At 48.3% G+C, this 25,470-nt stretch overlaps 1 protein-coding gene across 1 annotated transcript in view; it reads left to right on the forward strand.

Annotated features, from left to right (window-relative positions):
* The window catches only part of VAPB (VAMP associated protein B and C), a 52,325-nt gene that overhangs the window by 22,045 nt on the left and 4,810 nt on the right, over positions 1–25,470 (forward strand). Inside the window, exons 2-4 of the mRNA XM_060621086.3 lie at positions 6,689–6,841; positions 20,232–20,335; positions 23,681–23,761. Of these exons, the coding sequence (XP_060477069.1) occupies positions 6,689–6,841; positions 20,232–20,335; positions 23,681–23,761 (338 nt within the window). The remainder of the gene's footprint in view (positions 1–6,688; positions 6,842–20,231; positions 20,336–23,680; positions 23,762–25,470) is intronic.

A 25,470-nucleotide genomic window follows, 5' to 3' on the forward strand; every position in this document is an offset into this window, starting at 1 on the left:
GCTCGGTGTTGTACTTTCTGGGGGTTTTGACAAGTCTGTACACAGTGATAAGCATCTGCCCTTACAGTCACGGATGATAGTTTCACTGCCCTAACTAACCCGCTACTCCCTCTGTTCAGTCCTTCTCCCTGTTCCTGGCAACCGCTGGTCTCTTAGTTTCCATATTGTTTCCATAGTTTCGCCTATTTGCTATCTAATTGAAAACATACAGGATGAAGTCTTTATAGATTGGCTTCTTTAACTTAGCAATATGCATTTAAGATTCTTCCATGTGTGAATTTTGGTGTGATAGCTCATTTTAGTGCTGAATACTATTCCATTGTCCGGACGGACTACGGTTTATCCACTCGCTTACTGGAAGACATCTTCATTCCTTCCAAGTTTGACAGTAGGAATAAAGCCGCTGTGAACATCTACGTGCAGGTTTTTGTGTGGACGTGAGTTTTTGACTCTTCCAGTGAAAACCAGGGCATGCAGTTGCTGGATTGTGTGGCAGGAATATGTTTAGTTTTTGTAAGAAACAGCCAAGCTGTCTCCCAAAGAGGCTGTACCATTGTTGCATTCCCACCAGCAGTGAGTGAGAGTTGCTACTGCTCCACAGCCTGGCCGGCGCTTGGTGATGTCAGCGCTTTACCTTTCGGCCCTTCTGATAGGTGTGTGTGGATGTGTCACTGTTTGATCATTGTTGTAATTTGCAGTTTCTTTCTTTCTTTCTTTCTTGTAATTTGCTGTTCCTTAATGACATGTAGAACATGTTTTTATTTGTATGTTTTTTCCATTTGTTTGTCTTTCCATCTGTAGATCTTTGGTGTGTATCTGTTCAGATCTTCGGCCCGTTTCTCGTGTTGTTCGTTTTCTTGCTGAATTCCCAGAGTTCTTTGTATGTTTGAAGTGTGTCTTCTGCACGTGTTTCCTCCTGGTCTGTGGCTTGCCCGTCTTCTTACTGTCTCGACACTGCCTGTTGCCAAGCAGGTACTTTTCCTTTTCACGAAGCCCGGCTCATCAGTGATTTCTCCCATGGGCTGTGCTTCTGCTGTTGTGTCTGAAAAGTCACCGTCAGACCCAAGGCCATCTAGAGTTTCTTCTGTGTTGTCTTCTTACAGTTTCTTGCGATGTCTGTATCTACAGATTGATCTATCCATCTATCCTTCTATCCATCTATATGTGTTCTAGTTGAATTGCCAAGTAAAAATGAAATGATACATTTACCCCTTAAAAAATTCCATGTTGCTCTTTACAGATGGGGTGATAAGATGTGCTGGAGGTTACACAGAGAAGTAAGGCCCAGATGGAGTTTTGAGTTCACTTGGAGCTTTCACTCTTACCTTATACGGTTGTTGGGACCTGAACTCTCAAGTTATCTTTTATAAAAATGGTATTTGCATTTCCTGAAAGGAAGAGTTTTATTGGTCGTTTTTTCTCTGGGTCTCTGAATGAACGAACGAACGAGCGAACGATTACAGGAAAGAGGTGCAAATTCTTGTACTGTACATAGATTGGTAAAAGGTTTAAAGATTTAATGGAATACTTTTTCTACAAAATGCTCCTGTGTTTCCTGCTTGATAAGTTTATCCAGACATTTTTGATGAGATTTTCAAGTTAAAAAAAACTTGTTTGAAGTTTATTTCTGAGAGAGAGAGAGAGACAGAGAGAGCGAGCAGGGGAGGGGCAGAGAGAGGGAGAAAGAGAGTCCCAAGCTGGACTCGAACCCATGAACCCTGAGATCATGACCTGAGCCGAAACCAAGAGTTGGATGCTTAACCGTCTGAGCCACCCAGGTGCCCGATGAAATTTTCAATACTTGGAACCTGACCTCTTACTGTTGAGAAGTTTGCTGGATTGTGACCTCCTTTCCTTGACCTTTAAACAAGCGCTTTATAATTCCAAGGCTCCATTTTTGTAAGACTGAAAAATGAACTGTTTCTCCTTTCACTTTCGATGCCATGCATACTTCTGCTCGCAATGGATTCTTTGTCGTATTTGCATTCTAAGACAGGTGAGTTCCAGATCTCCTTACTGTCTGAGAATGTACACTTGGGAATGACTGTAAGTCACGCCTTGGTGGATGAAATCGTTTACACTGTGCCAGCTTCATCTAAATACCATTGAGAACGTGTCAGGGAGTCCATACTCCCTCGTGAGCATCGACAGACCCAAGACTTTTCACAGATGAATATACATAATATAGGATGTTAAGGTTATTATTCAAATTGTTAAAAAGGGAAAAAATGTTAAACATCATTCCTGTTTTCTCCCAAATTCTTATTGCTTCATTTATTTGACCTTCATCTCACATTTTAGATCCTTAGTTCCTAGTTTTATGTAAACATTATTTGAAATAAAGAATAGAAAACTGGAAAGAAAAATGATTAAAAGTATTTGCTGTGGTCCTAGAGATACCAAATCATTTTTCCATTTCTTGTAAGAAAAAAGTCTAACTTTGGAAGGAGATTTCATTTGTAAGCTTGACTCTGTACTTTATAAGCAATGTTTAAATTCGTTCGGTGATAAATGTGCATGTTGGGACAGTAAAATCCCAGTTTTTACATAATGCTTTAATGGAAATGGCAGTTTTATGAAATGAAAGTGACTAGGAAAAATCTGAATGATGCTCATAAGCCCTTACATCATTTTTATTGAGGTTTTTGTATATTCTAATTCATTAATACAGGGGAAAAGGAGATCACTAACATGGTTTATTTCCTATAATTACTCAAATTGAATATAATTTATTTTCAATAAAATTCTTAGAGTACATTGCCCAGGGTGGGGAGAGGAGGGCTGGCGTGGTTTTACAAAATGTCTGGATTTTTACTCGTGAGACTTCGCTGTTTTAACGATGTTGTTCACTCGCATGTATTTTTGGCATAGTTCCCTCTAGATTTCTACAGATAAAAACCTATGTAAGCCCAAGAAATCCCAAACACTTAAAGGCCCAAGATTGAGTGTTGAGAGAGAAATCTGGGTTATTTATTTTATCCTGCTTATTACTTACTATAAATAGGATTTGTCTTTTAATAAGACTACCTTTTATGTGATTCATATGGGTTGAAACATTTAATAAACTGGGGGAATTTCCAAAAATCATTTAGTGTTTGCAGTTAAATCTGGTTTATTTTGTGGGACACCTAGAAGAAAAGGTCAGTGTAAGGGATAAACAAATACTTAAATTTTGGTGCTCCCTCCCCCACCCCCAACTTCATGAGGTAGGGCGCACAGGAAGAGACGCTACAAACTGAGGTGGAAAGAGTAAATATTCTTAGTTTCATCACAGTGAAATTTTGCCGGCAGCCCTGTTTCTGCTCAGTATACTTCAGACCACCTTAGAAAAGTCTCTCTTTTTTTGGATGAGATTGTGACCCGTTATGAATTCTTGGCATTCTGATGTGAAGATGCTCCCATGTTCTTGAGACAGAATTTTATTGGAACTAATAACTTTAAGCTTCTGTCCGGAAGATGTGAAGGCCTGATAGTTTTATAAGTCACCTTCAAATTGCCGGTGCCTACCGGCTCCCGGCCCCAGGCTTTATATTTGAAAGCTCACCCCTTTTCGGGTGTCTCTCTGTGTTGACCTGTGTCTTGTCTGTTTTCTCCTCCTTTGCCCCAGTGGCAGCGTCGGGGCGGGAGCCGTGCTCATGTGGAGGTTTTGTGATTGGCAGTCCTGGTAAAGGCCAGGGAATGTGCATATGTGGTGATTATGCCCATGTAGGGGTGTGTGTGTGTGTGTGTGTGTGTGTGTGTGTGTGTGTGTGTGTGTGTGTATTTAGTTGCTTTCTTAGACCCCAGAAAAGCAGAGTGGCGTTTATTAGCTTTTCTTTTTTCCTTTTGCCATTGCTGCAGTGATCTCCACTCTCGGGCAGGCAGAGAGGCCTATTTATGAGGGATAAGACTTTCTCCGTCTTCGTCATGAGTCAGATTGTGCGCTTTGTGGGGGGTGAGCCACAGAGAGCTGCTGCCTCCATAATCCCCCAAACACTGTCTCAGTGTTTCCTGTTTCTCAGCACCAGGTTTCCTGTTTCTCCCTTGATGTCAAAAACTTGGTGCAAGGATGGAGCGTTGTCGGCATGTGGCTCCCTCTCACCGTAGCTGAAAATCTTAGGCCACAGGGTACCTGCCCTCTTGGGTAAGCTTTTAGTTTTCGGTAAGGAGATGACTGGGGCGTAGCGAGAGGGTCGTTTGTGATGGGGGTCAGGAGGGGAGTTGCACTAGCGAAGGTGTTTTTGCCCACACCTGGCTACAGCTGGTGCTTGACTTCCAGAGGGCCAAAGACATGGCTTATTGGAAAGGTAATCAAATGGAAGAATTCTCTTTCGGCCTTTCATTCTTGAAGGTGTGTCATTGCCCATGGAATGAGCGTAACTTCTAGTGTAAGTAACTACAGACAGTAGATGATCCAGGAGTGTAGTCGATTCTGCTGTAATGCAACATACTCATTCCTAAAAATCACCGCGCTATATAAAGTAGCACGATAAAAACGACACGGGTCACAAGAGGGAAGTGAGGTTGAGTGCACAGCATTCAAAAACTTTTGTGGGTCACACACACACACGGATCGGAACCTAATAAGTGAAGTAACATGGTTTTTCACACATTAAATGGGTGGGAAACACATTAATACTTAAGTAAACATGGCACTTCACCTCGAAAGAGACGTGGAGTTTGCCTCTGGAAGCAGCCGTAGGAAGACGTGGTGTTCGTGAGTCGCTGTTCGTTGGGTGGAGGAAGGACGGCAGGTGTAACACCAGGTTCGGGTGGGTGTGGCTGCCAGCCCACAGGTGAACTGAGGTAGCTGCTAGGGGGTCGAGGTGTAAGTAGGGGTGTATTTTATGTATTTCTAGGCAGCTTGGTTCAGCTGGCTGCAGTTTTCTGTGTTCGCATAGCATTTCTTGCAGACAAAATCATGCCTAAGCAAATGTGAAATTTGTTTTATGCTCAGATTGTCTCCCTAATATGCACATCAATCACATTGGAACAAATTCACGTTTTCAAAATAAGCTTTATAGCAGAACTGGCTGTAGTTTATTTGATTTTGGAATTGAGTCCCTTTTTCTTTCTTCCTTTCCATCATTATTGATTTCTTAATTTATATTTAAGTTAAGCCCCTATCGAATTGATTTTTTATACCCTGAGCACTTTCGGAGGAGAGAAAGCAGCCTGAGATTGTAATTTTGCTAGCGCTTATCCACCAGGTAGTTTTCTCCTTGGTGGATATGCTCGCCTGCCTGCTTGTCTGTCTCTCTGTTTGTCTGTCTAGATAACGACCCTGAGATGTTTACTAGATGCCAGGCACAGTGCCTGGAAATGCAGAACGTATTCTGTATTCTGGAATTGAGAACACTGGTAAGGTATCATCCTGAATCTTCAGGAGCTCAGAGTCTCACTGAGAATTTTTAAAGACACAAGGTCTTGGTCGGGTCTCCGTAGGGAACAGATGGACCAACATTGTGTATTTCTTGGTTTTCGAGCATAGGGGCACACAGACCTTTCCACCCCATCGCCTAACTTCTCTGCAGGCACAGAGATGGGAGTCAAGAGCTTGCTTGGAAAAAACACAAAGATACCCTTCATTTACATGGCGAAAAGGTGGCAATTTAAAAAAGGGCTGAAAAGGACCGAAGAGGTGTCGGAGTCAACCCTCCCACTAGACTCCTTAGTGAACCTAGTGGTCAGGTGTCCATGGTGGAGTGGTGAGTGGTAAATGGGAAGAAAACAGGCTTCAGAGTCATGTGAATGGTAAGATCCCCTTTGGTAGTTCCCCTCTCTGTACGTGTGTGTGTACTGTTTGTATCAGCATAGATGATGTGAAAAGATCTCCCATATTAGTTACCTCGGGGGACAAGGGAAAGCTTATTAACTTCCTCTTTATACATCTTTTATTGTTTGTCTTGTTTTAAGAAGCATGTTTTACTTTTTTAATTAAAAAATCTAATAAAGTAGAAAATGAATAAATAATAATAATAGAGAATATCCTCAGGGCACTGAGCTTTGTTTCAATCTTCCCAGTAGCCCGAGTAGTTATAAACTGAACGTGACGTTTTAGGTGTGGGCTGCCTGGCAGGACTCTGAACTTGCTGTAGCCTAAGACGCCGTGAACTTTCCTGGCAGCAACACCATGTTGTTAGGGGGTTCTGTGTTTATGGACCATTAACACCTCACAGTCTTTCCTACATCTGCTACCCTTGGCACACTCTGCCCTTGATAATCATTTTGGACTCCAGTCTGGTCCTTCACATTCTCCTCATTAGAGTTCATCTTATTATCGTGGAAATCAGTATTTAACACAGGTTGGTTAAGAACCGGCCTTGGATTCAGGCTGCCTCGTTCAGATTCTGACCACTTACCGCTAACTGGCATGAGCGCCTAGATGGGAAATGCGCGTTCCTGAGCCTCCGTTTTCTCGTCTGTAAAGCTGCAGTGACCGTAGCGTTGTGTGATTTCAAGGAGAGCCCGGATGCTAGCACGCTTCCCTAGGTTGCCTGGTGGCGTGGTGACAACGTGCTGGATTTCAGATGCTCCTGCTGGTGCGTTGACCTCAGTTCCTTTCTCCCATCCAAGAGGGTGAGCTGGTTTGGGATCTTGAATCTTCCCTTGCCCCGTTCCATAGCCCTTCCCAGCCCGGAGCATAAATCGGTCAGTCTTCTGAACTTCCCTCACAAGATCTCCAATGTGGCTCTGTCTCATTCCACAGGTCCCTTCACCGATGTCGTCACCACCAACCTGAAGCTTGGCAACCCAACAGACCGAAACGTGTGTTTTAAAGTGAAGACCACGGCACCACGTAGGTACTGTGTGAGACCCAACAGTGGGATCATCGATGCAGGGGCCTCGATTAATGTATCTGGTAAGTCCTGAGGCCGGAGGCCAGTAGGGTGGCCTAAAAAGTCCCCCTGAAGCCAGCGGGAGTTCTTAAAAGCTTGCCCTTGGTCTAGCAAAACCAGGCGATAGCCGTCTCCCTCCACCGTCCACCCTCTGATTGAAGAGCTTAGTGGGTCCCACTCACCTGTTGGTTTTTCCACAATTAACGCCTCTTTGCTTTCGTGCTTACAGCCTTCTGCGCCTCAGTGGTTAGAGCAGAATTAAAGTGGTAACTTCGGACTTTACTTCAGTATGAGTTTGGTCTCCACTCCCTTGCGATTCAGTCTGCCCTTCGGCAATAAATAAAAAAGGGCTCAACAAACTTAATTTTACTTTGTGGGAGAATGCTAAATGGAGTTATTTTCTTATTTAGGCCGAATGGTTTCTGACATTAGGCTCATGTCATTCCCGATGATCGGTAACTGCACTTTACTGATTGTGAAAAGCTCGGGGAGATGAGAGCCGGGGAGACTGGAATATATTCAAGGGCGTAAGTTTTGTGCGTGTCTGATGGGTGTTTCTTTTCCTGTCTGAGGATGCGTATGTTTTCCAAAGTCCAACTTCTGCAAAGATGCCGGTAAAGTGCCCGGGTTGAGAATTAAGGACTTGGGAGCGATGGATTTGAGTATAAACGTCTCTTAGGAATGGAATAAACTCGCAGTGAGCGCATCACAACTTCTGGATGCAGCGTGCCTTCTGTCTTCGCGGCGGGGCTGGCGGGGGGTGGTTATCCTGCACGTTTCAGGAGACTGTGTCACCGAGGCTCCTGCATCATTAGAGGCTGCTGCTCGTTTGAAACGGGTACCTGACTGGCTTTTTCCACAACAGATTTTGATTGTGATGCATTTGGCTATTCATTTGATACCTAAAAGAAAACAGTTCGCCTCTTTGGAGAGATGTAAGGTGTTTCGTTATCTGATCATTTCTGCAAGCCCTCATTCCCCACATCCTTTGGTCTTTCTCATTATGGTGCTCCAACGCCAGCTATCTCCCTGTGTGCTTCTCTCTGAGGCTGCAAGACCTGATCGGGACTCTTGAATTGGGTTGTTATCCAGGAAGTCGGGAGGGTGAGAGCCAGGTTTTGTCGAGGGTCTCCTTTGTGCTGGGCCAGCACACACATTATCTCACGCAGTTTCTGTTGTCCGCCCTGTGAGGAATGCATCGTTACCTGCCTTGTACTGAGAAAGAGACCAGTGGCTGTAGGCTCATGAAGCTAGCAAGGGACAGAGCCAAGGTGTGGATCATTCTGTCTGGCTCTGCAGCCCAGACTGGACTTGAGCACGCTGGGGAAAGGAAGGGGTCTGAGATGTTGGCATTTCTGTACCCCTTGGATCCATATGGTTTCGGATGGTCTGTTGAAATCAAGGGTAGCTGAAATCTTTTATTCCTTTTTATTGACTTACTCTTTTCCTCTTCGTTTCTTTGCCCATATCAGATTTGAGCCAGGTTGTCAGTAGATGAGAATTACCAATTTTCACAGTAAATAAGGGGGCAGCAACATGGTTTCTCAATAAAATAGCCTCAACGGGTGGTTGTACAGCGTAGGTGTGCTTTCCAGTATTAAATATAAGAGTGTGTGTGTGTGTGTGTGTGTGTGTGTGTGTATTTCAGAAAGAGTCCTCCTTCCCCCATCACAGGAATGTTTTTTAGAGTGATAACCCTGGGCATTTGTTTTGATTTATAATTACCCGCTTAAGGAAAACCCAAGATTCTGTGGTCGTGGGCTTTCTCTTGCACACAAGAAGGTAAGGTATGGAGAGTGGGTGTGATTATCTAGCGTCATGTGGGTGATTAGTGGCACAGCTGGTGTTCGAAACCAGCCTCGCTCCTGATGCAGTGACGCTTCTGTGATAGGCAGCTGCCTCCACAGCGTCGTCATGGGTTCTCAACACGGAATGTATCTGGGGGGACGTTATTGAGTCCTGAAATACCCATGTGTCTGCAGGCCTTACTCCTAGATGAATCAAGATGATGTCCGCACACGAGAAAGGGCTCCCTTGTTTTTGTTCGGTGTGTGTTTATTCAGTGCTTGAGGTGCCCGTGGGTGAAAGCAGATGCCATTGCATTTCTGGGTCGGCGTCTCCAGTTGGCAAAGGAGGCTTGTGCCGTTCGCTGCAGTTTTATGTGTTGAGGGGCCATTGTGTCATCTATTACACCTTCGTATCTTGATGTGAAAAGCCCTGGGCTCCTCCGAGGTCCTCTTAAAATGCAGCTATATGATGGCACCTCAGTGAGTACCTAGAGTTTCTGGGCTCCTTTGGGAGAGGAACCATCCTCAGGACCAGAAAGACACCTGCAGACAGGCAGCGCAGAGTGTCCAAAGGCCAGCCTTCCCTTTTCCCCAGGTGTGCGCGTGGCCGGGCTTGGTGCCACCCGCTCTCCTCAAAGCTCACTAGATTTGGGAGCTGGGAACCTGAGCAGGAAGCGTGGTGGTGCTGTTTAACCTGTTGGCTGATCTTTGGCTGCTCCACTCCTGTCTCTAGCTGGTAATTTTCTCATTTGTAAAGCGGAAGGAGTAGCATCTATCTCACAGAGTATTTCCCAGGGCTGTGTTAACTGATTGCGTGGTGCGAGAGTGTGATGGCATCATCTTCCCCCTAGTTTTGACGAAAACTGGCTGGTTTTTGTTGAAGGGGGATTGTACCTATTCGAATGATACCTTTCTAGAAATAGATTCATTCCATACATTTTATTAATCAATGGAGTTTTTCTGATTTTCAGAAGAGAGACGTGGTTTTTTTCTTTCTATGGTACGCATTTGTCTTCTAGTGAAATCTCAGATACAGTCTGTAGAAAGGTGGTCATCACATCGGCTTCAAACATCACTACCAGTATTGCCCTGTACCACACGGAGTGTCACAGCACGCCTGGAGAGGACATGCCTAGTGCAAGATTTCTCTCCCATTTCTGAAAACTCTTGGGATGCGCTCTCAGGGAAGGTTATAAATCATTCTTTGAGAGAGTGGGGCGGGAAGGAAAGAGGAGGAGGAGGAGGATGTCCACCCAGGTAGCTGGCCAGAGGGAGCGAGGTTTTGAAGGCACACAAATCGGGGTTGTATCGGGGGAGGAGGCGAGACTTTGTAGTTGTCAGATGTCTTCCCAACACACCCCGTGAAGCTCTTCTCGGCTTTCAGGTAGGCTTGATACTCAAGGGAGCTTACGCTGCGCGTCAGAAGTCCGCACTCTGACCTATCACGTTATTGTCTTCAGAAGATGGCAAATTACTTATTGAGTCCTGAAAAAATAACAGTTCTGTTTTATAAACCTAGGTGGGAAAGTAATGGTTGGAAACAGGCATGACAAATGTTCTGGAATGTGTTGGAAACACACATAACAAATGCGTGGATTTCTCCAAGGGATGATTTGCGGTCTGGTCACCTGGGTCTAGGGTGGGAGTCCTCTTCTTTGTCCTTTCTGTAGATGCTCGTCTCGGCCCATTCTCCTCGCGGCCCGTTCTGGGATCTGTGCCTGCTGGACGAGGCAGTGTGGCAGGTGAGGGGTGCGGAGGGCTTTCTGTTGGCGTGAATTGGCCCCGAAGGCCGTGGTTCTGGCCCTCGCTCCTCGACACACACCGTCTACTGGAGATGGTTTTGAATTATTCAGATCTGGACCTCAGCAAAATAGCTACACTTAAATGGAGATTGCAGAAGAGGAGATTGGATTTTTCCCCCCCCTGAGATTTTAAATGCAAGGAAAACAGAACTTTTTGAATTAATGAATTGTTTGAAGCAGTGGGGGGTCTCCCCATTTGTTCTAGCTTTACAAAATTAAATCTATTTTCTGAACTGTCTGGTGGGAAAATATTTTTAAGGGAGATAATTTCTGAAAATGTCTTTGTGGTAAGCTGTTAGTGGTTGTGAATTTTTTTTTTTTTCATACTGCAGTTTAATAATGAGGGAGTTTTCCATTAATATTCCAAAGCATGTTTGCCAGCGGATACAGCAGGTGAAGTGGTAAAATTATGGGCCCATCAAAAATACTTATGCTTCCTGTAATATGATATTAAGTTTAATATTTTTATAACCTTCACTGAATTCTAATTCCACTAAAGTAGCGAGCATGCTTCCATTTGCAGTTCAATTATGCACATTGGTTGCCTTTGTACCAAGCAAATTAGAAATGCAAAATATCTGTGGTGGGGGGGGGGGCGTTGGAAAGAGTCATTAAAGATACCAATATTTAGGTACAGATACACTTTACTAAGTGTACCCTGGGAATTGAAAATGGATTAAAGACAAACAAATTTAGTGTCTGCATCTGTATTTTAAATTAAAATTCAAAGAATTAAGGAGCAGTATTCACTCCTGACATACAGCCCTTTTCAGCACTTATTTCAATCACATTTTAAAGCATAAAGTTCTTCCAGTAAAATCCTAAGGAGAGAGAATGAATATCAGCAACTCTTCTTGGATGGAAACATTGGTCAATTAATGTAATTGGGTAGTATTGCCATTGATAATTAATCCTTTTAAGGTTTTGCTGACTCAGTTTAACGGAGCTGCTTGCTTGCCCTGGACCCGTCAACCTTGGGCTGCGGCTTTTAGGTGATTAGCACCAGCATATAAGCGCACTGCCCTTAGAGAGAGAAGTCAGCCATTCATCTGTCAAGTGCTGATAGTAGGAGCTAAATTTGGGGGATTTGGGCATCTTAACAGCAGCATTCTTCTTCGTTTGATCATTTGCTTTGGAAGTCTCTGATAAGCGAACTCTTTTATAAATGGTTTTCATGAACCAAGTTTATTGCTCTCAGATAAGAACAGCTCACATTTATACTTAAAAGATGTCTTTAATCTTTTTCACCAGATGAGAGATTCTGGTGTTTTACAAAAGGAAATTAACAAAAATTCAGCCTAATTATGTTTTTTAAGATTTGTTTTTCAAAGTTTACTGTACTATTTAAGTTTCTTAAGAAGAATCCTGTGTTTCTCTTTTTAGGAGTATGACACGATTTATTTGTTCTTTACATTTTCAAAGAGCAGGATCAAGAGGACCTATCAGGGACACTGAGTCTGCCTCACTTCGTGGAAGGCAGCTTCAGCTTTCTGCAGAGTCACTGAGGAGCCAAAAATTAATGAGCAGCCAAAAGTAACGTTCTTTTTACTCATGATAGTTTCTTGGGTATTTATACCCCTGAGCGCCTCATCTCGACTCTCTTGTTTACTCTTACTTTAAACTCGCCGTTAGCCTTGTCCTCGTGTTCAGCCCATCACAGGCTGGAATGAGGTCAGAGGGCTTTGGGAAGTGGCCACAGTGAAGGGCTGGACAGGAATACCACAAAGAGCAAGTGGGGGAGAGGATTTGGAAACCACAGCCGGGATCTGGGATCACTTAAGCTTCAGGGCAGACCGTTCTCCGTATTTCAGTTAATCCATCTCAGGAGCCCTTGTAGGTCTTTCTCAGATTGTATATAATGGGTGTTCATAATCCCCAGAGGAATCACGAAAAGGCTATGTTGTATTCCATCGTAAAGTATTATAGGAGACAGGAAAGTATGTTGGCGTTTGTAAAAACCATGTGTATTTTAAAGGATATTTGTAAAAAAGAGTGAACGAGCCCTGTGTTTTGGCCAGTGCCTGCATCTGACACATCTCATCTTCTAGTGACGCCGAGGTACATTTGTACTAGTCTCTGCACAAATAAATTAACGAGACAATGGGAGTTTGTTATCTGAGATGCGCTGTGCTGAATTGGAAAATCCTGTAGAGAACACAGAGACAGTTCAGTGTTAACTTATTTATAAATGGATAAAATTATTTATCTGCTAGATTCCTAGTTCCATCAATAGTTCCATCCTATCTGTGGATAGGCAGAGTCCCAGAAAGCAGTTATGGTTTCAAGACTTTGAGAATCCTAACAGAAGGATACATTTACTCATGATAAGGGTGCTTAAGTCTCTTAAGCTGATCGTGAGCTCTGACTTGTTTCTGATTAGCTTAGAAAAGCAGAGCGGTGACCACTTTACTACGCCACAAATGCGGTTTGGGAGAGAATAGCCTTGTTTGTGTACAGGTGATACGAAAGGAGGGAGAGAGGGAGAAGGAGAGGCGATGGGGAGATTGGGAACTATGTCCTAACCCATGGGTACGAGGGTGACTGGCTCCGGGAGGTAGGAGAGAAGGGAAGCCAGACGGTTGAGGGTTGAAAAGGGCTTTCTCTCTTTGTGCTGCCCCAGTGAGGTTTCTAGAGGGAACGCGATTCAGGTGTGCTTTGAATGTTGCAAGGGAAGAAGGTGCACACCCGGAGCGTGAGACACCAGAACAGGGAGTCCTGCTCCCGGTCTAATTGGGTAGAAGGGCAGACGCATGGGAAGGAGCTTAGGCATCTTCATGTCAACAATGTCCACTGGTAGAATAAGGTTCCCAAATAAGAATGAGGGTGTGAGATAGCATTCTGGTGGCAGCCCCAATGTTAGGCGATGTATCGAACATGCGTTCACGGGGTGTGGTCCCTGGGCCGGCAGAATCAGTACCATGTTGGAAACAGAATCAGTACTATGTTGGATTCGCGGCCCCACCCCAAGTCCGTTGAATCAGAAGCTCTGGAGGTGGGGTCCTGCCACCTGTGTTGTAACAAGAACTCCAGGTGATTCTGAGGTATGCTGAACCTTGAGACCCCCTCATGGCCAAGTCAGATTAGTGGGTTCAGCCCTGGCAGGTTGGTATATTGAGGTGTGAGTAGGGCAGGAAGACCCAGAGAGACATGCCAGGTGCGGCCAACGTGATAAGAAGAGGCTGGGGTCATGACAGAGCACCCTGTGTGGGTGTGGGCACATGGCCAACACACGTGCACCCATGTTGTGGGTTCAGACCAGGAAATCTGAGGAGACCGGGAGGAGTTGAACTGCTTGTCTCTTACTTGGGAGAGAGGGTTGTTCTGTAGGAGGGTTTTGCTCTGAGGAATATGGTGAGGGTGAGTAGGGTGTGTAGGGGGGAGATGACATTTGTAGGGTTATAGGGGCTGTGCAGGGTGACTTGATTTGGAAGAGAAACTGGGAGGAAGGGAGAAGATCTCTTAGGTGGAGAAATCTAGATGTCCGTGGAGGCCTGAGCTGAGATTTGGTCACATAAATGAGGAGAGAGACATCTTGATGGTAGGATGATGAGGTCAGGGGTGCCTGGGTGGCTTAGGCGGTTGAGCGTCTGACTCTTGGTATCAGGTCAGGTCATGATCGCAGTGACGATGGAGCCTGCTTGGGATTCATTCATATTCTCTCTCCCTCTCTCTCTCTCTCTCTCTCTCTCTCTCTCTCTCTCTTTCTGTCCGTCTCTGCCCCTCTTCCCCGCTTGCACTCTTCTCTCTCTAAAGTAAAAAAGAAAAGATTCTGAGATTAAAAAATAATAAAGCGTGTGCCGTGGTGCTTGCAAGACTTTCATTCGCTTGCTCTGTTCGCACCGCGATGCGGACGAAAGTGAATGTGTAACTTGCCTGGCTTCTCCTGGGAAGCTTTTGTCCTGTGCTCAGTCAGCTCGTCACTTCTCTGAGGGGTGTGTGTGGTAAGTGGCATATATTCTGCATTTCTTCTCTTCTGAAGAAGGTCTGATCTTACTGACCCTCTCTTTTATGACCCCCGAAGGCCCTTTCCTAGCAGGACCCTGCTTTTGCCATCTGTGACACGGCCGACATTGTTTCATAAAGCGTTAATGTTGGTGAATGGTGAGCGGTCTCCTGGTAACCGGCTTCTTTTTAATGTAGTATCAGCACATACATTTTAAAAGTAGGATAGATGGTTCGTTTAAGAGGGTTTTATCATCAGTGTCTCCGATATTCAAGTGAAATAAATTAAGTTAATGGGAAGCTCTTTTATAGCCTGTCACGGAAAAAAGTACATAATTTCTGTCACCATTTGCATGTATGGAGCTGAAAGAACAAACGATTAACAACATTTATTCTGTCATGTTCTCATAAAGTTCCAGCTAATAGGGAGTAGCAAACTGAACTGGGCAGGACATGGTGGTAGCTGAGAAATACAGACTTTCTGGCGTGAGTTGGGGGCAGCGGTGGACAGGCTGTGCGTTCTGGGCACAGCGAGGGTTTACGAAGCTTCTGGAGGTCTGGGTGGATACTTGCTGTCCTCTCCAGCTGCTGATCGCGAGCCCGCGAGGAAAGGAGAGCTGGTCGGTGGCAGGTGGAAGGGGGACCGTTGCCGGGGGGGAGGGGCTGAGCGCCACTTGGACCCCGAGTCTCCTGGAGGCCCGCCAGCAGGCCGTGGTTTTCACTCACGGTGTCGCGTTTTCAGCTTGCCGGCCTCGCTAGCGCGTGGGGCACGCGTGTTTCCATTTCACGAGTCCCGCCCTTCGGAGGGGTCATCTGGCCTGCTGCCTGCGGCTGTCTCCCTGTGCTCTTTCGAGGCGATTTGCTTACCGCCCGTCCCCGCTGCTCTTGTCGTCACGTTCGTGTTGAACTCGGGTCCGAACGTCAGGGATACCTTGTAGCGCTTCTTTCAGACCGCACCGCGGCGGCTCGGGAGGCGGGATGTTCTCTAGGCCTGCGGTTGTGCTGGTGACGTCTGTGACGTCTGAGGGTGGCGGGGGATCTCCGCACCCTTCTGCAGGGGTGGAGCGAGCAGCCGCGAGGAGGTTTGGTTAGCGGAGCACGGGGGGCCCCGGACCCCTTCCCATGGTGGGTGTGCTCGCGTGGGCGCTCCCGTCTCCACCCAAGGCCTGGGTACATGCTGGAGCTCACGGCTCGGTGTGTGGGAAGTGACTTTCTCTTTTATGTACTTACTTGTAAGTAATCTCTACACCCAGCCTGGGGCTCGAACTCACAACCTGGAGGTCAGGACTCGCACGCTCCGCCCGCTGAGCCAGCCAGGCGCCCGGGTTGCTTCTCTCTTTTAAACCGCACTTTCTCCCAAGAGGCACGACACAAAGCTGCCGGTGCCTCACTTGAATGATTTAGCCAGATCATTTTCCTGCTGGAGGGGCACGTGAGGCAGCTTGTGTAGAATACTAGCACTCAGCCGTTTGGTCTCAAGACTCTTTTATACTCCTGGGAACTGAAGACCCAAAGAACTTTTTCATTTGTGGGTTGTATCGGTATTTATCATATTATACGTTGAAGTGAGACATTTTAAGCGTACTCATTCATTTAATAACATCAGTGAGTCACTTACACGCTAAGAGTGACATAGTCAATGAAAAATAACTTCAAAAATTTAGTGAAAAGCCTGGCATTATTTGGCATGTTTTGTAACTCTCCTTCATGTCTGGCTCGGTAGAGGACGGGCTGAACTCTCCCATCTGCTTCTGCAGTTAGTGTGTTACAGCGTGTTGTTCTGGTGAATGTATGTGAAGAGAAACCACTCTACACACATCTGTGGTTCAGGAAGGGAGGAGTATCTTCAGCAGCCTTTCCAGATAATTCTGGACATTGTACTTCTAATACTACACCAAAACTTGACAAGGGGCACTTTTCTTCAAGTTTGGTGTAGTGTGGAATCGGAAGCCATGTCCGTGAGCTACTTGAACTTTGTTTCACTGAAATGTGTTGGTCTCTCCTTGCACTTGGAATGGGCTTCTGAATACTGAATATCAGAGGAGTCACGCAGATCTTCCAAATGCTGACAGACTTCATGACACAGCGTCAAAAAATTGCCGATCTCATCAGAAAAGTCTTGAAGTGTTTGGGAAACTGAGCTCTTGATGGCAGCTACCAGCTTTCCAAGAGTCTCATCTTTGGTACAAAGCTTGGATTTTCTCGTTGGCGCCAACTATTAAAAGTCGTTTTCTTGAAGGGACAGGCGCACTTCGTTTTCGAGACGATGTCTGCCGTCCAGCCAGGTCTGCGTGGCCGTGGTTTTTCTGTCGGTTGTTCTTTCGAGTAAGTGGCGTTCCGTGACAAAGTCCTAGCTCCGCTCACGACCCAACAGCTGTACGGCCGCTTTCCTGGGACAGCGGGTGCTGCGCGCGCGTTCGCATTTCATCGCGCCGAGCGTTCGGATGTGTCGTCAGGGGTCGAGGTTTAGTAAAATTAGTGATGGTTACGGCTTCGTCCAGGATATTAATAAGGGAAAATGGCCTTTAAAAAACCCTGCCGGTGTGCAGGACACCTGACACGGAGACCCCGCCCCGTGCTGCTTCTGCTCTGCTTTTGGCCCGGCCGGCCCTGCGGATCTCAGCATCTCCGCACCGGCACGGGGACGGACATCTTGGGATTACCGCGACCACGCCGTTGATCTGCTGGATCACCTCTGGGGGGGGGGGGGGGGGGGCTTCGGTCTGTGGAAGTGCTTTGAGCAGTCGGGTGTGGAATCTGACTCTGGAAGCGAGGCCAGTGTTGAGTGTTGGCGTGCCGGCTCCATCGTCAGTCTGCCGGCCGTGGGGTCCGAGGGAGACCGGTCAGCCTTCCTCAGCCCTTGTCTGGGGGGAAGCGCGGGCTTCTTGGGTGGGTTGTCGCGAGGACCGGATGGGAGAAGTAATGCAAGCGCGCCTTCTGCGGTGCCCGGTAGGGAGTAGGCACCTGCGCGGCCGTCTTTCTTTCCTTCCTGGGACCTTGTGACGCCACCGGAGCGGTGGGGGCGGGGAGGTGGAAAGGTCAGTCTTGCCCTAGCGCAGGCCTAGAATCCACATGCGGGTCTCTTGGCTCTTGCTTCTCACTTGCCCTGTTTCCAGGACTGGGGAGAAGAAGGAAAGGGAACAGCAGGTCTCTCCGAGGCTGTTTGTGGGTGGAAGGGCGTTCTCGGGTTCTCTGGACCCGTCTGTCCGTTGTGTACGTGTGACCCACTGGAGCTTGAACTAAAAGGCCAGCTTCTCTGAGATGAGCAGTGTCTTCTGAGTGCTGTCGTCTCCTGAGCACTGCGGGCTCTTTACAGATCATTCTGGTTCAGCCTCATCGGTCTCCGTGGTGGAGGATGATGGGGGGCCGTTCACAGCCGAGAAAGTGCCGTCTCAAGGGCGAGGCAGTTTTTGCTCCTGGAGCCTGTGAGCTGCTGGAAGTCTGAGTGTGGTCTAGGACACAGTTCTCTCCCTTCCTGTCCTGACAGAATAGCAAAGCATGACTTTGTCACAGCCACGTGAAACCGGAAATTCTCAAAACCTGATTCACGTTACTTTTTAACAATGAACATCTGACAGTAGTTTGCAGCCTGACCCAGCTTCAAAAAAGGTTGACAGCCCCCGTCCAAGAAGGATGACGGTACCTGTGCAGACATTGGCTCCTTAGTTGATAATGTGGGTTTTCCTCATTGTGGTCTTGGGGGTGGAAAAAGCATGATGGGAACTGAACTTTGAAGAGAAGAGTCTGTGCTGTTGACCCGTTGGTCTGGTCACTTGTCCCTTAGGTTAAATGTCAAGCCCACGTGTGGACTGACCCCCCCAGGTCTGTCCTCAGGAGAGCCCTTGCCAGCTCAGTGGTGCCAGGGTGGGAGTTAGCTGCGTCCGGGCCCAAAGCCACCAGCGAGGACTGCTCTTTCGCGAGGGAACCGTGCGCCTACACCTCAGTGGCCTGTGTTTTAAGTGACCTTTTGTTCTCCCCGCTGATGGTCATGCTGAATTTGGGGTACTCGGGACAACTTTGTTGGCTCTAGACTTGATGTCGTGTGTGCGTAAGCCCTGACTTTTAAAAAGGTTTGCACGTTTATCGATTTTTGTCCTGAAGAAGTTTCCCGGTAACGCCTCCTGTCGCTCAGAGCACTCAGATGGGTGATGCGGGCCGCGGGACCGTCCGGGTGACCGCCCGTGCTGTCAGACTGCAGTGGACTTTCTGTGTCCCCAAGAGGGAGGGGACTCTGCCTCCGCAGCCTGAATGGCCGAGCTGTTTGCGTTTCTCCTCTCCGTCGCGGTCCTTCGCGAGGTGCGTGGCGGTGCTCCTGGGGTGCAGGGTGTGCGTCTGCCTCATGTTGGAGCGACCGGTGTGGCCGAAGGGGGTGCTGGCTTGCACTTGGCCCCTCGGAGAAGTTGTGCTGCTTCCTGGCACCGTGGCTTTGAGGAAGTCGCTTCCGTGTGTTGCTCTTCCTTTGTAAGGTAGGGTGGAGGACACGGGCCCCCTCTCGGCTGCAGGGGCGGTTGGTCATGGCACTTCAGAGGGGGGCTCAGAGGCAGGAGGACACCGGGGAGCGTCGCACGGCAGAGGTGCCGGTGGAGAACGACGGCGGCTGGCGCCCTTAGTGGGTGGGGACTCGGTCGCTGGCGGAGGCCCGCCCGCTCTGAGCGTCCGCCCCTTCGTGCTGTGACCTCGGGCGAGTCGGGTAACCTTTCTGTGCTTCGGTTTTTTCGCCTGCAACGGGCATTAAAACAACTTCCGGAGCGGTACCTACCTCGCACAGACTAAATGAGCTAATAGTAGACCTGAAGTACAGCCCGGGTTCCTGCGCGTGGGAGATGCCGAGTCCACGTCGGCTCTTAGCGGGGTGCGGATGCCTTTTCCTGCGTGTGAAGAGGTTGTGTGTCGGAGAACTTAGCCAGGTGTGTGCTTTGGCCAGAGCCTTGTAGCAGATGCTGTATTTTAAAGCCGCTACTATTTGGGGCGCCTGGGTGGCTCGGTCGGTTGAGCATCCGACTTCATCTCAGGTCACGATCTCACGGCTCATGGGTTCGAGCCCCGCGTCGGGCTCTGTGCCGTCAGAGCCTGTTTGGGAGTCTGCGTCTCCCCCCCTCGCTCACGTTCTGTCTCTCTGTCTCTCAAAAATAAACATAAAAGAAAAATTAAAACAAAAATAAAGCCGCCACCATTTAACGAGGAGGGTGGGTTCTAAGGAAGCCAGTGGGAACGGGAAGGGGCCTCCTCAGTGCAGTGGGTGTGACGTAGCCAAGGGAGCCTTTCTGGGAGGCCCCTCCAGGTTTGGGGAGAAAATGTGGGGTGCACCCAGGTGGTGTTTGCCCCTCGCTGTGAGTGTGCGGGCCGTGAACATTTCCTGACGTCCTATCGGCCAGATCGTATTTGCAGCGCTACCTTGAATGCCTTATACGGGAAATGGGGCAGAGAAAAGCTAAAACTCAACAGTCACTTAAATGTCTTGGATTATCGTTTCACTTCCTGAAGAGATGGTTTGGGCGTGTTCCCCGGAGCACCACCGGCAGGTGCCGTTTCCGCCGGTTCACCTGTCCCGCAAGGGCCGTGGCGGACGCGGCGCCAGGCGCACGGTGGGGAAAGGGCGGCGGACTGGGGGTCGGGAGGCCCGAATCCCCCGCCCGAGTCGGCTGTGCCGCTACCCGCCGCGTGGCGTGGGGCGAGGCCCCCGGCCTTTCTGGATCTCAGGCTTGAGCCCAGAAGAGCCGAGAAGACGCCGGTCGTCTTGCCCTGCTAAGCTCACCTGGGTGTCGGGAGGCTCGGCGAGAGCCCTGGTAAGCTGCTGTACGACCGGAATGCGGGTTTGAACGTGACAAATGGCTGCTGCTAACCGAGCTCTGACCCTCCTAATGAAATATTTTCTTTCCCAGTGATGTTACAGCCTTTCGATTATGATCCCAATGAGAAAAGTAAACACAAGTTTATGGTTCAGTCTATGTTTGCTCCAACTGACACTTCTGATATGGAAGCAGTAGTAAGTACCGAATGCTTCTTACTTGTTTTCTTTTGTTTGTCAGTAATGCAAAGAAAATGATGAGGTGCAGAATTTTGGGTGCATGCATTTCAAAATGTGTCAACATTGCTTTTAAAGGGGAGTGTTGTTTTCAAGGAGGTTTGTACTTTGACTGCCTTTCCGGTTTTTCTCAAACTTTGATTTTCACCTTTTATGGAACTTTCCAGAATACTCTTCTGACTTTCACATCCGTTAGCTTCAGCACTTCCTTGCTCTGATGGATGGTGTCTTGAATGTTTGAGGACTCCCTCCCCTTTATGTGTCTCCCCTCCCATCCCCCACAGAAAAGGATACCTCTCATTATACGGGACATTTCTTACCGTGTCTTCCCCATCACTCCCCCAAGAACCCAGAGGGACGTGAGAGAGTGGGATGCTAAATGTCCTCTGATGCTTAAGGGTTGAGTTTTTGCTTGTTTCTGGTAAGCATGGATTCCCCCCCTGCCTCCCTTGTTTCCCTCATTTCATTTTCCTCTGCTTCAATACGTGTTAAACTCTGTCTCTAATTTTGGTAAAAATAAGATGGCTTTGTTTTTATAAAACAAAGAAGTGATACTATATTACTGGGTTTTCTGAAAAGATTATAATGGGAATTCTCCTGAAAATAGGCTCCTTATGCATTTAAATGAATCAGCAGGCATTCTGGTGCCATGGGAATCATGTGTGGATAACCTCCTGGGCCACCGCCCCAGCTAGGCCAGACTGGCCAGTCCTCACGGATGGGAGAGAAGGGCAGGGTTCTCTCAACGTTTCCATCACTTTCCAGCTCACCAGCCCAGGCTAGGAGACCGGTCACCCGAGGTGTGCCTGCAGACGTGAGACTGCGGTGGCTCACACGGCACTGTGGTTTTTCTCTTCCAAAATTCTGTGCTGAGGGCTTTTTACGCACAGCTTCCCGCCTCGTCCCAGTGTCACCGCTCGGCCTTTTCGGTCAGTCTTAGAAAAGCATTACTGGCCATCCTGGTGGATGTTCACGTTTGGGGCAGGAAATAAAGGGGAAGCCAGATACTTTGAGGTTCGAGAGAGATTGGTGATAATAGGCGATCTTCCCCTTTTCCTAAGAATGATTGTTGAGGCATTCACTACTTTCTCTTCTGTTTCCCAGAACGTGATGTGTCACTTCACGTTGATTTGTGTGAGCGAGGAAATACGTGGCAGATGGGACGCTGGGGACTCCCAAGAGTGTGTTCTGCTTGGCTTTGGCTGCATGGCTCAGAGACCAGAGCGTGGGCTTGGGCGTCTGTGGTGTGGAGCTGAGTCCTGCCTTTTCCTACCGTTGTGGCCGCGGGCAGTTTTCATTAACTCTCCCTAGGGTCTGGTCACCTGTAAAATGGGGCTAAAAACCCAACTGACTCCGTTGCCGTGGGACCCAGCGTGCTGTGTGTCTCCGACACCGGGCACGGAGTCCAGAGTTGCCGTGTCTGAGGGCCGTCGTAGGCCAGGCCCCCGTTTCGCTCCCTTTAGGATGATTTTTCTAAGAGTTAAAAATTCTTCTAGGGAATGTCCATCGTAGGAAGCCGTGGAAATACACACATAAGCAAAACTAAAACCAAAAGTAACTAAAACTAAAAGATTTGCTTATGCTTGACCTAACCACTGTTTTTGAGAGCCTTGTGCCATTTCTTTAAACTATTTTTTTGTGTGTGTTTTGATGTACAGGAAGTAGAAAAAATTATATCGTGACTACTCATATAAACTTTGCCCAGATTTACCATCTAACACTTGGCCACATTTGCTTCATTTCTGTCGTAAACTCTTTTTTCGCTGAACCGCTTGGTTGTAAGATGCAGGCTTCACGACTTTTCGGTCGTGCGTGCTTCAGGGCGGGGACAGTCTCTGGCGTAGCCACAGCACTGTCCCCCTGGCTGAGAAAATTGGCGTTAATTCAGTCATATTATCTAGCAGAAAGACCCTGATGCAGCATTTTCCAGTTACTCCAGACTGGCCTGGAGTTGTTCTTAGTCTAGTAGAGTACTCTCAACCTTTTTTGTTTTCGTGGCTTTGAAGTTTTTAGAGTCCAGGCCAGTTAGCTTGTTGTACGCCCCACATTCTGGACTTGTTTGGTTATTTCCTCACGATCACATTCAGGTTAAATGCGTTTTGGCAAGAATATTCCGTAAGTAACATCCTGTACGCACCGTACCAGGAGGCACGGAGTACTGGCTCGTCCCTCTATTGGTGATGCTAAGTTGGATCACTTGGTTGCGATGGCGAGGTGACTGCCAACGTCCCCGCGTCCAAGCGCAGTTGCCCCTTGGGGAATAGGTACTCTGTGATACCCTTGAGTAATCAGGTACTTGGAGACCATGTGAACGTCCTGCTCGCCAGCAGTCTCGCCCTCACCCGGTGGTTGCAGCGTCCAGCGGTGATCCTTGCTTGATGCTCTTTTGACACACACACACACGCACACAGACGTGTGCTCGTGTGTGCGTACAGAGGAACAAACTTAAGATCTTGTTTCTGGCTTCTTCACTTAATGTTCGGTGCGAGCAAACACTCTCTGGTATCATTTGAATGGCGTGCGGTTCCACTGAATGGACCTGCCCCGATGCATCTGGCCGCTCTGATGTTTGGCGCGTTGCTGGCTCTTGCGACCACTGTTGCTCTGGCTGCCTCCTGCATGGTCCCGGGTGAGGGGGGAGTAGTGTAAACGTCCTGCTGTGCTGGCCTGCACTTCTCAGCATGCCCTGGGATTCCCGTCCTCACTGCCAGGAGGAGGGGGATCGAGCCAGGAGCACATCATGCCAGAGCATGGATTTGATTTAGCCAGCAAGGTGTTCCCACCAGCAGGCTGGAGGGAGTGGGGGGCCACCCGGACACTGGCTTGCTAGCTGTGCCCCGTTGGTAGTGGGCAGTGTGGTTCTAAGTCCACTCCCAGGTAGTGTACGTTTCCTCTCTCTACGAAGGGTGTATCCCGCAAAGTCCATTTTATCTTCCTAAGGAGAGCCAAAGTTGCCTCCGGTCATTCGGACGTAATTTAGACAATTCCTCTTCCTTCGGTGATGGTCAGTCGTCTCTGTTCCACGCGCTTCCCATAGAGCAGCAGCAGGGAGGAGCATTGGTTGGTGTGGAGGGATCGGGCGGGCGGCGGGACTGGGCTTGTGAAGCGTGATAAGCGTTCGGGGAAAGCTGTGTGTTTAATCTTGTCGTTAGAACTACTGAAATCTCTGCAGACCTAAGTTCCTTATTCGATACACATCAGGGCTTCCTCATTGAGCGTGTTTTTCTGAAATTGTCAGTTATAGGAAGAAAATCATTCCTCCGGCAGCTTTGTAATATCTTGATTATTAAATTTAAATTGTTTTAGTGGAAGGAGGCAAAACCGGAAGACCTTATGGATTCAAAACTTAGATGTGTGTTTGAATTGCCAGCAGAAAATGATAAACCAGTAAGTATGTTTACGGTTAACAATAATTGAATGTTGCAAGCTGATGCTTATTTGCATACCATCTCCTACAAAACCAAGATTTAAGTTGGCAAATTATTTTCCTTCCTCTGACGTGTGATGAAAAAAATAAGCTGAAGTCAACAAGTAAGCGGGCCTCCAGGAAATCAGCCTTTGAGAGGCTTGCAGAAAGACACCTAATTGAAACAATTTTTTTTTTCTTAAAAAGTGCAACCTGTTGGCCGTTGCAATGTCCTAAATCCTAAAGCACTTCTTTGACTTGGCAAAGTTATAGGTTGCTGTAAAACAGTGGGTGAGTCTGAAACAGGGAATAATTTGCCGTTGATCATGGTGCTTGACGGACAGGCTCTCGGGTTCTGTTCCACAGACCTCCGTCGCGGGTCTCCCTGTCCGTCCGCTCTTTCCCCTTCCCCCTCCTGCCTCTTTAGGGTTTCTCAACCTCAGCACTATTAACATCGGGGTGGGTCCTCCTCTGCTGGGGGCCCATCCTGGCCCTTGTAGGCTGTTCAGCAGCACCCCTGGCCTCTGCTCACTAGATGCGAGTAGTCCCCCCTCTCGTGTGACAACCAAAGGTGTCTCCAGATGTTGCCCGTTGTGCATGGGTGGGGGCGGAATCATCGCCTCCATTGGGAGTCACCCCCCCCCCCCCCCCGTGTTGCCGGAGGGGGTCGCTGAAAGGACCGGCTTCCTCCAAGCTGTCGACTGGCTTTTCTCTGGGAAGTCAAGGGACAAGCCTGTCATGGCCCTTGCCTGTGGCCAGTTGAAGAGAGAAGACTGTATCCGAAGTGCTAATTTGGACCTTCCTTCAACCTAGTCAGAAAAGCTTCAATTGTATTAAAAGCACTGTTTGAAACACACAGAATATTCAACTGCCCTGGCTGTTAATAGCTGGAGTTGGGAAATCGAAGCGCTCACATTGTTAACATCGTCCACAGCAGCGTCCAGGGATGCTGTTGATAACGTGTCACCACTGCTTAGTATTTTCTTCCTGCTCAGTGACTGACCACTGCCGTTATCCTGTTTCTCGGATGGGTAGTGGGCTGTTTTGTTGTTGCTTTTTCCTCTTCCCGCTGCACATCCCGGTAAGGTCGGCATCGCTGTTCGGCTCCCGGCCCTGTGCCGAGCCAGCTTTGTGGAGGCGGGGGTGGGGGGGCGCCCTGGCAGGAACCCCTCCTCTCCTCTGGAAGACGAGGGGTCGAGCCCGAGGGTGCGATAGGGAGAGCCAGTCGTTTTCCGGGGGCCGCACGGAGCCCTCAGCACGCTGGTCCCCGCCTGTTCTATTTTCCCCGGCACACCTGAACATCCCCGCCCCGGGCACTCTCCGGAGGCCGTCGTGACCGTCTTGGCCGGGACGTGGGGGACGCGCACGTCCCTGGATTGACATATCACAGACGCCGAGCTCGTTTCACCTGCAACGCAGCTTCAGAGTTCTGAGTTCGTGACATAAATCGCCCTCGGTGTCACGTTCTCCTTGGCCTCCCCCGTCCCCCCTCCACCGTCCCAGCCCATCCTGGGGATGTTCAGGGCTTCCTGGTGACAGTAACTCGTGGCCAGGAACCCCTGAGCTTGTACGATTACGATACGCTACTGTTTGCATGGCGGGGATTTGCTAGTGCGGTATGCACGGCCCTTTTCCTCTTTCTTTGAAGTATTAGTCTCAGCCGAACTTCATTATTTGCCCTCATCCATAA

Source organism: Panthera onca, chromosome A3 (assembly GCF_046562875.1).
Source record: "Panthera onca isolate mPanOnc1 chromosome A3, mPanOnc1 haplotype 2, whole genome shotgun sequence".
NCBI lineage: Eukaryota > Metazoa > Chordata > Mammalia > Carnivora > Felidae > Panthera > Panthera onca.